This window comes from Rhineura floridana, chromosome 10 (assembly GCF_030035675.1).
Source record: "Rhineura floridana isolate rRhiFlo1 chromosome 10, rRhiFlo1.hap2, whole genome shotgun sequence".
Lineage (NCBI taxonomy): Eukaryota > Metazoa > Chordata > Lepidosauria > Squamata > Rhineuridae > Rhineura > Rhineura floridana.
Genome location: NC_084489.1, coordinates 23238286 through 23254294, shown reverse-complemented (window position 1 = coordinate 23254294; position 16009 = coordinate 23238286). Strand labels below are relative to the sequence as shown.

The 16009-nt window shown below is 44.7% G+C and overlaps 1 protein-coding gene across 6 annotated transcripts in view; it reads left to right on the top strand.

Annotated features, from left to right (window-relative positions):
• The window catches only part of NEK11 (NIMA related kinase 11), a 168506-nt gene extending 161477 nt beyond the window's left edge, over positions 1-7029 (top strand). For 4 of the 6 annotated variants that reach the window (XM_061586551.1, XM_061586549.1, XM_061586550.1 and 1 more), the window contains one exon: positions 5636-7029. In XM_061586551.1, coding sequence (XP_061442535.1) covers positions 5636-5781 — 146 coding nt within the window. In that variant the 3' untranslated portion in view covers positions 5782-7029. The remainder of the gene's footprint in view (positions 1-5635) is intronic. The other 2 variants (XM_061586553.1, XM_061586552.1) reach the window with 2 other exon arrangements.
• Positions 7030-16009: the final 8980 nt, after the last annotated feature.

Below are 16009 nucleotides of genomic sequence, written 5' to 3'. Positions count from 1 at the left end.
AGTGCACCCCTCCAAACACGTCGCACCAGCATGTCGGGCCACACTATAACAAGGTCCGGGTGTGACTGGATAAGAGCATTAAAATCCCGGGTGATCCTAAGCAGCAGATCCATACCCGGCTGCTGCACCAAGTCGCTTTCCCCTAAATGAACCACCAACACATGTGGCCGGTTAAGCGATGCCATAAGGCGACACACCAAAGGCATGAGCGCATCCCAAAGCATGCCCCTCTGAGTCTCCCAGCCAACCGTTGCTCTAGCAGAAAGCTGCAGCTGTGTCCCAGCAAGCGTAGAGAAGGCTCTCCGATGGGCCCAAAATAAAATCGAGTGGCCACACATGACGACCCTCGCAGGCACAGGAAGGCTCAGCACTCATAAGAAAAGAAAAAACAATACATCAGAATCAATACCTGACATAAGACTTGAAAGCGGAAGAACGCCACCTTCCGATCGCCTGAATGTCCTGAACGCTCATGCCCACGAGGGCGGCGGCCGTAGCCGCCCCAATCCGAAAGGAATGCAGCCCATAGACTCCAGCATCATGACCACTGGCCAACAAGGCCCGCCGAACAACGGCCCAAAATTGAAATTGAGTCAGGGCAGAACCATCCGCATGTATAAAAAGGTAACGCTGGCCCGCTGGCCTCATTGACAGAAATAAATGCACTGCAGCCACTGGGCACAATTCAGGGACCTGGCAAACTCTCAATGAAATAATACTGCCACGGCCCTTTTGATCAGTCTTAGAGACTCGAAGGGAAAGCCTAACTATATCTGCACCTAGCGTGCAATCGCCAAAGCAAAAGGCTCGGTAGGACACATCACGCTTTGAGGAAGCCAATACTTCGCTAGGGCGAAAAGCACCGCAGAACATCGTCAGTGTTACTGCGGCGAACAGGTGCGACTCATACTGAGATGAGCACAGAGACCTAAATAAAGGCAGGATCTGAAGGAGTACATCGGGCGTGATTGGCCTCCTTCGGTCAGCGGGCCTGTGAGCGGAACGCGACCAACCCTGAAGGACCTTTCTGACCCTAAAATCTACAGAATGATCCTGCAATCCTCTTGCCTTGGAAATAAAGGCCAGCGCAGAGAGGTGTCCGGCGATGGTAGAAACAGAATGAGATTGCCCTTTCAGATGTAACTTAAACTGCAGCAAATGTGAAACAGGGATAGGCCATACAGGAGGCAAAGCACTACTGGCATGGAACGCCTGAACTTTCCCAAGGCACGCTGGTATGCCCTCTGAGAGCTGGGAGCAAGGGCAGAAGTTATAGCTGAAGAACGCCACCTGCCAATCGTCTGGACGTCCTCGATGCCCACGAGGGCAGCGGCCGTAGCTACTCCAGTGTGAAAGGAATGCAGCCCAAAGACTCCAGCATCACAACCACTGGCCAACAAGGCCCGCCGAACAACGGCCCAAAATTGAAACTGAGTCAGGGCAGAACTATCTGCATGTATAAGAGATAACGCTGGCCCGCTGGCCTGAAACACACACACACACAAAAATTGCCGCATAGCGGAAACTGGGCATAATTCAGGTACCTGGCAACTAAATAAAGATACAGAACTGCCACGGCCCCATTGATCAGTCTTAAAGACATTTAAGGAAAACCTCATTAAATCTGCACCTAACGTGCAATCGCCAGCATAAAGCACTACAGGACACATCGCGCTTTGAGGAAACCAATACTTCACTAGGGCGAAAAGCACCATAGAACATCGTCAGAGTTACTGCGGCGAACAGGTGCGACTCATACAGAGATGAGCACATTGACCTAAATAAAGGCAGGATCTGAAGGAGGACATCGGGTGTGATTAGCCTCCTCCGGTCAGTGGCCTTGGGAGCGGAACACAACCAACCCTCAAGGACCTTTCTGACCCTAAATCTACAAAATGATCCTGCATTCCTCTTGCCTTGGATTAAAGGCCAGCGCAGAGAGTGTCAAGCGATAATTATGACAGAATTAATTTTGCCCCTTTGAATATAGCATAAATATCAGAATACTTCTAGAACGCATGCCCGCTAGGGCAGTTGTCGCAGCCGCTCCTGTATGAAAGAAATGCAACCTCTAAACATAATGGCCATACGAACAACATAGCAATAATCAAAATTAAATCAATACGTAGCCATTAATGAATATGAAAAGATAGTACTGGCCCACTGGCCTAACAGAGAAAAAGCTCTATCCGAGGGAAACCAGAGACTGAGTGACCACTCAGTCACTAGCCCACTGGTCCATATTAAGCGTATGCACTGAAAAAAAACACAGCACGGCAATATAAGCGCAGGGCTCAAATTTTACAATGACTTGCCCAGAAAGCTAATTTTTCCAGGGCAAAAGGCTCACTGAAAATATTATTAAGGCCACCGCCCAGGACAACTGTCCTGTAAGGGGGGGGGGAACTAAGAATCATCGAAGGCAGGAGTATCAATAGCACATCCGGGGCAAATGGCCACATAGGACCAGGCGGTCTCAGGGTGGAATGCAACTAACACCCTTTGGTTTTCATGAAATGGGTTCCCTAATACACTTGGCCAGAAAATTAGTGACAAAGGCAGAAAGGAGGCAAGATATATTCCCAATGGTAACGTCCTGCCCTCTTTAGTAGATAATAAACTGCAACAAGGTGTACATCATTCGTTCATTGGGGGGGGGAATGGCCTCATAAGATCAGGTGGTATTAGAGTGAAATGTAACCAACCCCTTTATGATATTCATAAAATGGGTTCCTGACTGCACGTAAACCCAGACATACCAAGTGATGAATAGATATTGTATTATACTTTGCAGAATAAACGCATGCACACAGCGCATAGCTCAAATAGCGTTGAGGGTCTGGGGATTTACCCCATAACCATAGCCAAGTGCTGCACTGAACGTATCATGCAGATCTGAAGGGCAGAAGGCGACATATGTATCTCTGGCACTGTAGGAAGATAATCCAAGAAAATAAATTCTATAGTGAGCCCCCAGGCACCTAAAGGCAGCCAGCCATTATTTGGCATGCCCAAGCTCCTGAATTGACACCAAATTATCAACTACAGCCTGTATCAAAACTTACCTGCAGTTCAGGCTACAGGAGGAAGTCCTCTGTTCTTTGAAGAAAGAACGGCCGCTGAAGAAAATTGGTAGCAGCGCCCAGTGTACACGAGACTGCCATGAAATAGATGCGATTGAAGAGGGTACCTGTATCTTGTGAAACAAGCAGTATACAATTCATATTTGTGGAATAAAGTTAAATTGATTTAAAAATTCCATGGAAAAGCGTCATAATAAAGATTTACCTAATGCTATAGGAGCACTTTAATCAAGGACCAATAAACTGTCAATCTCAAATTAAGCATAATGTTTCATTTTAGATATTTCAGTGATAAAACAGAGCATTTAAAACTACAGGAAAGATATATATTAACCTTAAACATATTGGCTCCCAGAAAGCCACAACTATGAGTTTACCTGGCTGTAGGGCATTTCCTTTCTGCTTGGCTCAGAACGCCACAACAATGAGTTCACCTGGCTGCAGAGCATTTCCTATAAGCTTACATAGGATAGATTACCTTTCTCGGAATCACACCTATTCACATATTTTAAAAACCGCAAAAGGAATATGAGATGTGGGATTTTTCTATACTCACCGTAAAATAAACTATTGCCCTTTAGAGACGCTACTGTAGACGCATCTATACTTTTCCTCCATGCATAAGAAATGCAACAAATTATGAAGCTACATGATCGAGAACATCATTTTAAAATACAAAACATGCATGCAGGAATACAAACAGAACTAAGTATATAAAATAAATGATATGGGGATAAGCAACAATGAAGATCAATCTAAAACCTACATCCACAATGCTACCCGCCAGAATAAGCTTCATATATCTATATATGATTATCCATATATCTATAAAGATTTTTAAATTAATTTATATATTATCAAAGTATTTATTCATATAATAATGATAAAATCATTCCATATATAATAAAGAATTTAAGAAATCAAAACAAGCAGACACCCCCCCCTTCCAAGCTACTCACCCCTCCTACGCGAAAAAAGCAAAAGGAACGGGGGAAATCTAAATACATATCTATAAATATTAAAATGAATTCATGTATTTATTTATTTAATAATAATAAAATCATATTATATATCTAGAAATATCTGAAAATTAATTCATGTAAGTATCTATTTATTTATATATTTAGTAATAAAATAATATTATATATAATTAATTAATAAGACAAAACAAGCAGACACCCCCCCACCCTTGTGAGCAACTCACACCTCCCCCATGAAAGAGGCAAAAGGAACAAGGGAGGGGGCTAAGGGGACGGGTAAACAACCCAACTCCCCACAATCCAAAAAGGGGTGGAAGAATTATGTAGCAGGCTGAATGGAGGGGGGGGGTTAATGAAGGTTACCATCCACAAAGGGGGGTTGCTTGTGCAAAGCACTTGCTTAAAACCCACTCTAGCAAGGCCCCAATAGGGTGCAAGGAAGGCCCCTGAAATAAATGGGGTGGGATTGGCGCTGGAACGCACCTGCAAACAGCCAGCTCCAGGAAGAGCTGACAAACGGAAAGGGGCCAACAACAGAAGGCAAAGTGTGAGAAGTCCTATAGAAAGCCACGTGTAGGCTCAGCGCAGCAGCAGTAGAGCTAGCAAGCAACACTGCAACCGCTGCATAGCTGACGCGCGGGAAAAGGGGGCCCAACAAAAGGAAGGCGATGAGGGAGAACTCCAGGAAGCAGCCACGTGCAGGCTCAGCGCCGCAGCGCCAGAGCCAGCCGGCAAGCCGAGGCAGCCGGTCAAACACCGCTGCCCAGCTGACGCGCCATGGGAAAAAGAGGAAGGCTGCAACAAACAGGAAGAACGCCCGGGAAGTAGGTAAGACGAGGCACTAAAGCCAATAGGCAAGCCCCACACCCACCTCTCAGCTGATGAGAAAGCAAAGTTAAACAAGGCACGAGGGTACCGGCAGTAGAAAGCAGGAAACCTCTACAAGGAAAATTCACCAAAGACAGTCAGCAGCAGGAGACCCAAGGAGCCTTTTCTTAACGTGCCGCAAGGCAAAAAAGGTGCGCTCTTAAAGCGGAGCAGGCTATATATAGCCGCTCAAAACCCTTACCCCATTGGTCAAGATACCCCACCTGACCTCTTACACAATTTCTGGAACCTTCCCGAGCCTTCCTAGAAATAGGGTGTAGGCAAACCCGCCCCTACCAAATGGGCAGGACCGTCATTCTTCCATTTTGTGGTGAACTACAGTCTTCCTCTCATTTGATAAATGTCTAAAGGATTATTTATGAATTGTTCCTGTACAGTCTACTTATTCCATAAAAACTGTTCAATGTATCTTTCTCAAATCCAGAGACTGCAAATATGCATGCATGAGCTGGGATTGTGATAAAGTATCTTACTGAATTAGATGTCAGATCCTTTCAATATATTTGGGGTGTGTCTCAGGATACATACATTATTATTCCTCTTATATCAAAAAGAGCACTATTTTGTTTAAGTGCTGCTGAAAGTTAGCAGATATCTGTTCAATTATAGTAAATGATGGACTCCTATACATTATTTATTTATTTATTTATTTATTACTTGCTGATGTTTGTTTCCTGTTGGCAGGTCAGCCATTCAGAAACTGGGAACAGAAACCTTTGAAAAGGTTTATGAGTTCCTCCAACAAGCAAGACGGCAGAATGCAAGTGAAAATGAAATCAGAGAATACCTGGAAAAAATGGTGTCTCGGGCAAGTGACTGTTTTGAAGTAGATCAGCTCCTCTATTTTGAAGACCAACTGAGGGCTTCTGAAGATGCTTCAGTGTGACATATAAGAATAGATTTACTTGGATTATCAGAAATCAGTGAACACGGCACTCTTCAGATGGAAGCAAGCAAGCATCATGTCATATGATTAGGAGAATGAGTAGCATGGAAATACTGGCAGGAGTAGTGTATGCCATTTTCTTATCTTATCTGAGATAAAGAGCACTCTTATCACCTCCAACTGAAATCAACAAGAGCTTTTCAATTGATTCCTACAGCAGTATTCGATCTCAAAAATCATTGCCTTGAAAATTGCTGGATTATGGTTGTCTCGATCATACCCTGTATGCATGCTTTAAGTTCTCCAGTAGGAGAAATAATGGTGTTCAAAAGCCTGCATTTCACCCATGTTTCAAGATGATATGCAAGGAAAAGCATGGTACATATGGTGGAGAAATAATACAAGATGAAGGGGAAATGAAACACTTCACCTTGATTTACTCCCGTCAGGCAAAGATGGAGTGTGGAAAGTTATTTCACATTTCTTATATTGTTTTAGTAAATGAATCAGATGTTCTCCAGCAAACATTTTCAACATGAAAGGGGCTTTGAGAGGGGAAAAGGTTTCTAAAAGACCCCAACAATCTTACCTTTTTTGCACCAGTTTGCTGTCCCAGTCAACTGTAACTTTGGTGCCATTTTTGTTTGTTTCAAATAAAGATAATATATTCCTAATATATTGATGTCATCACACAGCAAGTCAGATTTGGCTATGTGATGAAACCACTGAGGATAAAAAACAGTTAATTCAGGGTGAGGTCTGAGCTTCCTGAATGGACATTTCCCACTTTTTGAACTAGCTTTGTTTGCCCTCAGCAAGTCACAAAGCCCAATCTGATTCGCAACTGCAAAGGAGTTCATAATAGAGCATGGCTGCTGCTGTCTCATACCAGCTGCTTCTTCTGCTGCCTACCTACCAGTTATTTGAGGGAGGTGTGCATGAGAAGGTTGCCTGAATGTCTGTTGGGTACAGTGCCTGTAAAAGATTTTGTAAGCCCTGCGATAGATTTTGAAAAGGGGGGGGGAGATTAAATATTTGCAAAACATCCATTGGAATTGTGACTTTAACCTAGTAAATGAATTGCTTTGTAAAATACTTATATCATTCACATTTCTGTTTATATCAGTGATCTATGGTCATGCTTTACCTTTTCAGCATTTCTCTTTTCATTTTGTAAAGTGCATCCTTATATGCAGACATATTAGATGTAAAATAAAAAATTTTAAATGCCATGTTCCATTTATGCTTAGAGCTATGCTCATATGGTCTCTTGAAATTCCCCACTTTCCTTACAGGTGGAGAAACTGGGGTGGCCAGTTCAGCAGATTTCTTCGGGAATTAAAAATTCTCCAAGAGTTTCTTAGGGCCTGGGGCTCTCTATTAACAGTGGCAGAAGCACAACATTTTTTCCACCACCATCACCCCCAGTGACGTGTGTGTATGTTGCCACTGTGGAAGTCAGCAGCAGCAACTGTGTTAGACTGCCCAGAACTTGATTCTTCACAAGGTGCAAACCTAATGCTGTTCCTAAGCATTGGAGGGAAATGACTGCTGCTACCAAAAAATGGTGGATAATATTCAGATAAAATCTGCAAAGTGAGAAATTTCAGCTCAGCTCTATCTAATGCAAATTTTGCTAGATTTCTTTTAGCTTCACCATCAGAATCCCCTTATGTTTCCTGTGCTTGGAGGCCGTGTGATAAGTTTCATCAGCTGAATAGGCTGTTACTAGTCCACTGAAGGTTCTGAGCATCACAAAGTTCATTTTAAAGGATTGTTTAACATCACACTGTTAAGAGTACTCAACCACTGGGGCTTTGGCAATAAAAAACCAGAAAGAATAACCTGTGGGTGAACAAGATTCCCTGGAGCAATCAGGCTCTCAAAAATCCATTAACAGGAACTTTTATAGTCTGGGAATCATGTTTTGCCCACCCACTCTGCTTCAGGAAAACACACTAAGGAGTGTAACATTTTTGATGTATTTAAAGAAAAGAGAGAGATCCAGGCAACTTTCAAGGCACTTCAACTTTTCTATGTCAGTTTTCCAAGGTACATGAAGCTTTGAGAATTTCTATTTAGCTTGCAGCACCTGATTCCTTACAATTTATTGCTCTGATTTAGAGTCCTAAATACACCGCAGCAGAATAAGTCACATGCTGAATTTCCCAGTTGCTTCAACAGCAAGTCATCCCTTTGGGCAGCAGGGACTGGTGAGGCTGTTCACTAGGAAAACTGTTGGCGGATGCAGTATGGCAATGGGGGGGGGAAATTCCCACTCCAACTCTAGGTACCTGTAGAGACATGGGTGCAAGTACATGATTGCTGGATGGATAGTTGCCCCAGGGATGTCTGCCCTCTCACCAATGCAAAACATCTCACCTGGTTTGCCTGCTACTGCTGCTGAGCATATTAGAACCCACCTGTCTGCAAGTGTTGGCTCACTTGATTATGGAGAAAAGGGGTGATATGAATCAGAGCAACAGCTTGTGAAGAATCAGGTGCTGCCTGTTAAACATAAACCCTCAAAAGGTTTGTGTATCTTGGGGCTCCTCCAGATGACCTCTTTATTGAGCATTCATCCTGATTTCCTTGGACAAAACTTATGCAGACATTATATATCCAGTCTTTATTGGGTATTCATCCTGATTTGTTGCATGGTGTTTATATGTCTTCCCATTAATCATTCGGTTATCCCACACTTCAGTGTATTTTCCCATCACTTCCCAAACTTCAAAAAGTTTTAAGTGCATTTGTTGCACCAGAGAGCTTTGATCCACTTTAATTGCACAAACCTATATTTCTAGTACGTGCTCGAATCACTCCTGCAAAATACTGACCATCTGTAGGAGACCTTGGGAAACTGATATATAAAAGAATAGTTGTGAAGTGGCCTTTAAGTTACCCGGATCTCTCTCTCTTTTAAAAAAATGCATCAAATATTTTGCTCTGCTGATATAGCAGCCTTGCCGAAGTGAAATAGATCAGGGTCTGACTAACGCTTAGGATGCTCTATGTATGCTGGTTTTGAGTTCCAAGGAAGAAGGGGGGGGGATGCATGTGAGAAACAAATTTAACTTTTGAAGAGGAAATTGATTGGAAAATGCTGTGTAATTATCACACATCCTGCTTTTTAGATATGCAAGTGTGGTGTGAATGGTGAGTCAACAAATGAGGAAGTTTACGAGTTCTCACTAGAGTAGGAGGAAATCAGGAGAAAAAAAAGACTTTTAATATCACTGTTGCCTTGAGGTTGACCTAGAAGTGATGTTCAGCAGAGGGCTACCTCTGAAAATGGGAGCGCTGTGTTGAGAGCTCCCCATCTCCTGTGACAATTTGGGATAATTACTAGCATTGTTCAACCAGCAACCGATGTTGTGAGTTGGAAAAATGTACAATGCGATGAGGTCATGACACGGACATGCTGCCTAAACATAAGGGGAGGAATTGATAGGGGCTGCCATTTCTTCCATTAGCAATGCAGTCTACCCATATCTACTCAGAATAAATATATGATTGAGTTCTATGGGGCTTAACCCAAGTAAGTGTACATAGGCCAGCAGCCTTAGTTTCAATATTTGCACTCAGCTGCAGTAACAGTGCTTGTATTTTCAACTTGAATACATACCAAATTGCATTTAGGAGAGGAAAACCAAGGACAAAACTTCAATGGTCTGTGAAAGCAATTTTCATCCAGCATGTAACTATTATACAAACCTTCACCAGTGAGTGAATCTGAGCCATATTTCCTTCACTTTGCTATCACCTCTTAGCACTTTACAGTTGTAATATTACTGCTCTCCTGCTGTTTGCGCTTTTGATTCATTCATTCATTCATTCATTCATTCATTCATTCATTTGGTTTTTTATGTTTTGTAAAAAACAAATACATGGAAGGATGGGATAGAAATAATTGACAAAATAAAAACAGTTGTCTGTGGAGGATCCAGGCTGTGGAGTAAAGTTTCCAGCTTCTTTATTTTAGGTCCTTTATTATACTCCTCCTGGAGGAAAATGAGCTGGCAGCAGGGCGAAAAAAAGATGAAACAAGTTGCTGCAGATTGTAGCTCTTAACCTCCACCTACTACACTGACTCTCACCATTTCAGAACAACTTGACTCTGCCTTTTGAGAATTCGAAAACTCCTCAGTCTATAGGAAGAGAATGCTGGAGGGAGGTGGAATTGCAAACACAGAGCAGGAGGAACCACCCACGGCTTTCCTTTCTCCTTCATTGTCTTGAATCCAGAGTTCTCACAGGTAGAACTCTACTCTCATGTCAGACTCCCCCTTGAGGAAGGGGATGGAAACCATTTTTGCTGATTTCTCTTTCCCCCTCCAGTTGCCTCCCCCTGAAAAACTGCTCAGATGGATTAGGAGACCCTTCAAAACATGATCTGCATGAAGAACCAGCAAAAACTGCCTCCCTCCCCCTTTCTTCTAGTTCAGGGGTAGCTAACCTGTGGGTCTTCAGATGTTGTTGGACTCCAGCTCCCATCAGGCTCTGCCAGTGTGGACAATAGACAGGGATGATAGGAGTTGTAGTTCAACATCTGGAGGGCCAAAGGTTCACCATCTCTTCCAGAGTGGGAGTCTTTACTGGTTCTTTACAAACTGAACAATCTCTTCTGTTCTCAAAAGGGACACTTTGGATCCAACTAAGGATGGAGAAAAAATTCAGTTTGGTTCATATTCTAATATTACTTAGCTAATACACACTTCTTGAACAACGTGAACTGCAACATAGCTGTCCTTCAAAAGTTTCCAGTTCTCTGAATTTTACAGTGTAGTTTTTTTTAATAAAAATACCAAAATGCATATGTTAGGGAGACATATACATAAAACTGCATATTGTTGCGTGCCACCCCAATCTCCGAGCAGTGAGATTTCCAGGGGTCCCTGTGCTTGCCCAAGGGTCGGTTTCCTTGGGAAAAAGGTCAGTGGAGACAGTGGTGTCTTTATGAAATACGGTTTGTTTATTTACACACATTCCAACCTGAGCTTAGGATGGAGGGGTTCAAGGCATCAGCAGTCCAATATCCAGCTTTTCCATCAGGGTGACAGGAGGCACCCCAAAGCAGTGGCGCAGAGACCTAGTCTCTCTGCCTGCCTCATTCCCAGCCTTTCTCAGACACACTAACTACACAAGCCTCTCCTTGGCCCCAGGAGGGGGGGAGGCTCTCCTGAAGAGTTTCAATGACAGAAGGATCTCCCTGGCCCATTCACCAGTTACTGGGCACCTGATAGACTCATTAACCCACCTGGCCACTCTATTAGATTAACAAAAGAAACTCAACTGACCAGCAGAGCGAGTTTCTCACCACCACCCTGGTGCAAGTCTCCAAATCAGAGGCTGGAAGGGGACTCATAGGAATTATCCATCTCAACCCCTCAAACTTACAACACTACCCCCTTCCCTGACAAAGGTCTGTCCCAGACCTTCAAACTACAGAATAACAGCTTTTCCTACAAAGAAATAACAGATACAGGTTAGTAAAACATTGAAATATACATCATTAAAAGCATAGTCATATTACAGTCATATTTCCACACAAGTACAAAAACAGTCCGTTCCTTTACAGCAAGTTTTCAAATAACTGCTCTCTCTTTAGGCTTCCTCTTCTTTCCTGACATGTTTAAACCAGATTACAGCCTCTGTACTGGAGCTCCTGCTTTGTGCCACTGCAGCACAGCAGCCCTCAACCACATGCACATTTTCCCCTTGCTCCCCCAAACAGTTGTACACACACACACACACACCATCTAACAGACACAGAAAAGTAAATCTTAAACATTAAAACCTTATTGCAAAAACCTATCAGCATAATTTCTAAAAAACCATTAAACAGCTCACATCCCCACAAGCATGCAAAAAGCACAAATCAACAGCATTTCAAAAGGCAATACTAAAACCCTCAGAAGAATTCCTACAGCAAATCAGTACACAGTCCCATATGCACAACCCCCATCCCCAAACCATGCAGATGCTCTCATGGCCCTTTGTCTTGGGGCTTCATGGAGTTCCCAGTCCAAGCTGATCCCTGCTACTGCCGGCAGGGTCTTGGGACTCCTTTCCAGGAACAGATTTGATTCCTCATCAGCACAAGGCAGACTATAGCCATTTTCCTCCCACTGCCTGCTCTGGGAAAAGTCTTTAAGCCAGTCCATTTCATCTCCTGCCCCAAACTCCAAAGTCCTGCCACAAGTCCTTATCTGGGGGCATCTTCTTCAGGACTAGCTGGCCTAGCCCACCCAGGTTGGCAGAAAGAAATCTTCTCTGTTCTCCAATCTCCAGTGTGAATCACGGGCCCAAACAGAGGCAGGTAACCCTCCCAGTGTCTCTTGCCCTCCAAACTCACAGGGTGCTGGGTGCCTCTTACTGCTGGAATTTGCTAAAGGGGCTGCACCCATCATAGGAGCTGCATCCCACCCTATAAGACCATTTTGGGGCACCCAAGGGGCAAAGTCACTTGGGGATTTTATCTCACCCATCTCTCCTGGTGCTGGCAGCTCCTCTGGGACTTGCACTCCCACCTCAGGCTTCTCCTCCTGCACTTTTTCTTGCACAGCCATTTCTCCAGGCTCTGGCAGCTCCTCTTGCACACACGCCTCCAACTTTTTCTCCTGCACTTTCTCTTTCACAGCTGGCACACACAGGGTGAAGAAATCTATCAACAGCTGCTCTTCTCTAGCCTCTAGTTCACCTTTCTCCAAGGTCTTTTCTTCCTCCTGCATTACTTCTTTAACAGCAGGCACACATGGATCAAAGAAATCTATCAGCAGCATCTCTTCTCCAACCTCTACCCCACTTTCTTCAGAGGCATCTTCCTCTTCATTTTCCAGCTTGTCCTCCTTCAAATCTTGGGGCTTTACTTCCAGGTTTCTGGTGTCTTCCCCCCTGGCAGGCTCCTGGACAATCAAGGCATCTTCTTCCTCCTTTGCTACTGACTGCAACTCCTTACAGTTCAAGCTGGCCATCCACTTTCTGGATCTCTTTAGCCACCCCAGTCTGGGTGCTCTGCAGCTGGACTCCTGGGTCACACTCAACCCCTTGTAGGGACTGATCAGGCAGGACTCTCACTTCCCCACATGGGGTCTCCTTTTTTTCTCCAACGAAGCTTTCAAAAATCTCCCCCATTCGTTGCCAGTGCTCCCGTTCCTCTTGGTACTCTTTCTGCCTTTGCTGCTGGTCCTCCTGGTGCTCTCGTTGCATTTGTTGCTGGTCCTCCTGCCTATGCTGCTGGTATATCAATTTTATCTGTTCTAGGAGGGTTGCTGTTCTCCCCTCCATCTTGACTTAGGCACACCTTGCTCCCAATGCATCTTCCAGGAAACTCAGTCCCATTTCTGACACCAGTGTTGTGTGCCACCCCAATCTCCGAGCAGTGAGATTTCCAGGGGTCCCTGCACTTGCCCAGGGTTTGGTTTCCTTCGGAAGAAGGTCAGCAGGGACTGTGGTGTCTTTATACCACATTCCAACCTGAGCTTAGGATGGAGGGGTTCAAGGCATCAGCAGTCCAATATCTACCTTTTCCATCATGGTTACAGGAGGCACCCCAAAACCATGGTGCAGAGAGCCAGTCTCTCTGCCTGCCTCCCATTCCCAGCCTTTCTCAGACACACTCAACACACAAACCTCTTCTAGGTGCCAGGAAGGGGGGAGAGGCTGTCCTGAAGAGTTTCAATGACAAAAGTATCTCCCTGGCCCATTCACCAGTTGCTGGGCACCTGATAGACCCATTAACCCACCTGGCCACTCCATTAATTTAACAAAAGAAGCTCGACTGACTAGCAGAGTGAGTTTCTCACCACCACCACCAGGCACAAGTCTCCAAATCAGAGCCTGGAAGGGGACTCATAGGAAATATCTATCTCAACCCCCCAAACTCACAACAATATATTAGTGACAACAACATACAAAAATGCATTATAATAGGAAGAATTGCTTGGAAAATGATATATTAGGCAACACTGCATACAAAAATGTGTGTATTATGAGAAATATGCACTCAAATGCTGACACTTTTTTGCAAGGATTTTTTAAAAAATTGCATGAGAAATGTGGGAAATTTAAGAGTGGGTGGGTGCTGGATACCATTGCAGCTGGCTATGAACTGGAGTTCCCCTGGACTTTGCATGACAGATTTCTTCCAACTCTAAGATTCCAGAAACCTGACGAACACCAGAGTTACAGGAAGGCCATTAACTTCTCTTGACCATTGTGTGATAGAACCAGTGCCCACCTTGCAAGAGTGGTGTGGAGTTTATTTGGTCTTTTTATTGGTGCCCAAGAAAAATGGTGACATCAGGGCCATCTTGGATCACAAATGGCTCAATAAGAGGTTCAAGATGGAAATTCTTTGGTGAATCATCAGGGCACTGAAGAAGGGGGACTGGATGACTCCAACTGACCTCTCCAAGGCGTGTCTGCACATTCCAATTCAGCCAAGTCACCACAAATTTCTTTGGTTCTCTTATGAGAAAACCCACTTTCAGTATTGGGCTCTCCCATTTGGCCTGTCCTCAGCTCCAAGGGTGTTCACCAAGTTGTTGGTGGCCTTGGTCAGCCACCTGTACACCAGAGGGATCTGTTCTCATCCCCCCCTGGATGACATTCTGGCCTGGGTTCCATCTCAGAAACTGTGTCTCCATCACACACATGTGACTCTGGTGTCTGCAGGATTTGGGTTTTGTGGTCAACATGGATAAGAGCTCCTTGACTCCAAAGCAATCTCTGACATTTGGGGTGATTCTCAACATAGATCAATTTCAGATGTTTCTGACTTCAAATCGTGTCCAGAAGGTGTTGCAATTGGTGGAGCTGACAGTTGTATCACAGTCACTGGGAATTGGAGTGGCAACTGCACCTTCAGATTCACTGGGCTCCCCAGTGATGGATCTGTGCACCACTGCAGAAAACACACAGATAGAGGCATTCATCTTTCCATTTCAATGCAACAACGTGGGAGGGTAGACACTCTGGAGGTGTCCTGGCCCAAAGGGGTCCTCTATGTGTTCCCTCTCTTCTCATTGATTCAAGATGTGTTATAAAGAGTGCATCAATTCAGGGTGGCGGTTATTCTGATAACACCTTGATGGCCTTGGCACCTGTGGTTTCTGGATCTGCTCAACCTCTCTGTGCAGGAGACTTGCAGGATTCTGGTGAGGAAGGATCTCCTTTGGCAGGGCCTAGTGGTTCACCCATGGCCAGGCCCCTTCCAGCTGACAGCCTGGAAGCTGAAAGGGGCTGGCTGAGACAGCTGGGTATTTCTGGGGGGTGTTCTTCACACCCTGTTTTCCTCCAGTGGGACATTCACTGATAGGGTGTACTCTGTGATGTGGCCTGGGTTTTTTTGTCTTGGTGCGCTTGGTTTTCTCTGGGCAGGAGTGAAGAAGGGCTTGAGCTGCAACACCATCAAACACCAAGCAATGGCATTCAACAGCATTTTGGCAAGTCTCAGGGGTCCCCCTTATGCAAACACTTCATTAAAGGACTGAGTCTTACGTTGACACAGGTGGTTCATAGGCTCCCTAACTGGAACTTCTGTCGGGTTCTTAATGCTTTGATGGGCCCACCTTGTCAACCCATAGCAACTTGCTCTCTTGCTGACTTTCAAGATGGTGTTTCTGGTGGCTATCATCTCTGTCGGGTGCATTTCTGAGCTGGGTGTCCTGTCTTCTCATCCTCTGCTATGGATTTTTCATTAGGATAAGGTGGCGCTGCCTAATCCCACCTTCATTCCAAAGGCCAACTTGTTTCACCATTACCAGGAGGTGGTGTTGCCCTCTTTCTGTCCCAATCCTTCCTGTTCACAGGAAAGGAAGTGGCACACCCTGGACATCCAGTTCTACTTGGACACAACCCAGGAAATCTGAAAATTGGGGTTTCTGTTTGTTTCTTTTGCAGGGCCGTCAGCTGGAAATAAAGTTTCCACTTATTTTATCACTAAGTGGCTAAGAGAGGCAATTGCACAGCCAATGAGGCCTTGGGTAAGCAGCCTCCAGTGGGGGTGCTGGCCCATTTGCTGCAGGGGGGTGGCTGCCTCAGCAGCATGCTGACGTGGGTTTCCCATTATTGGCATCTGTAAGGTGGCTACTTGGGACTCAGTGGACACTTTCACTGAACGCTGTTGGGTGGCTGTGTTTTCTTCTTCCAATACTGCATTTGGAAGG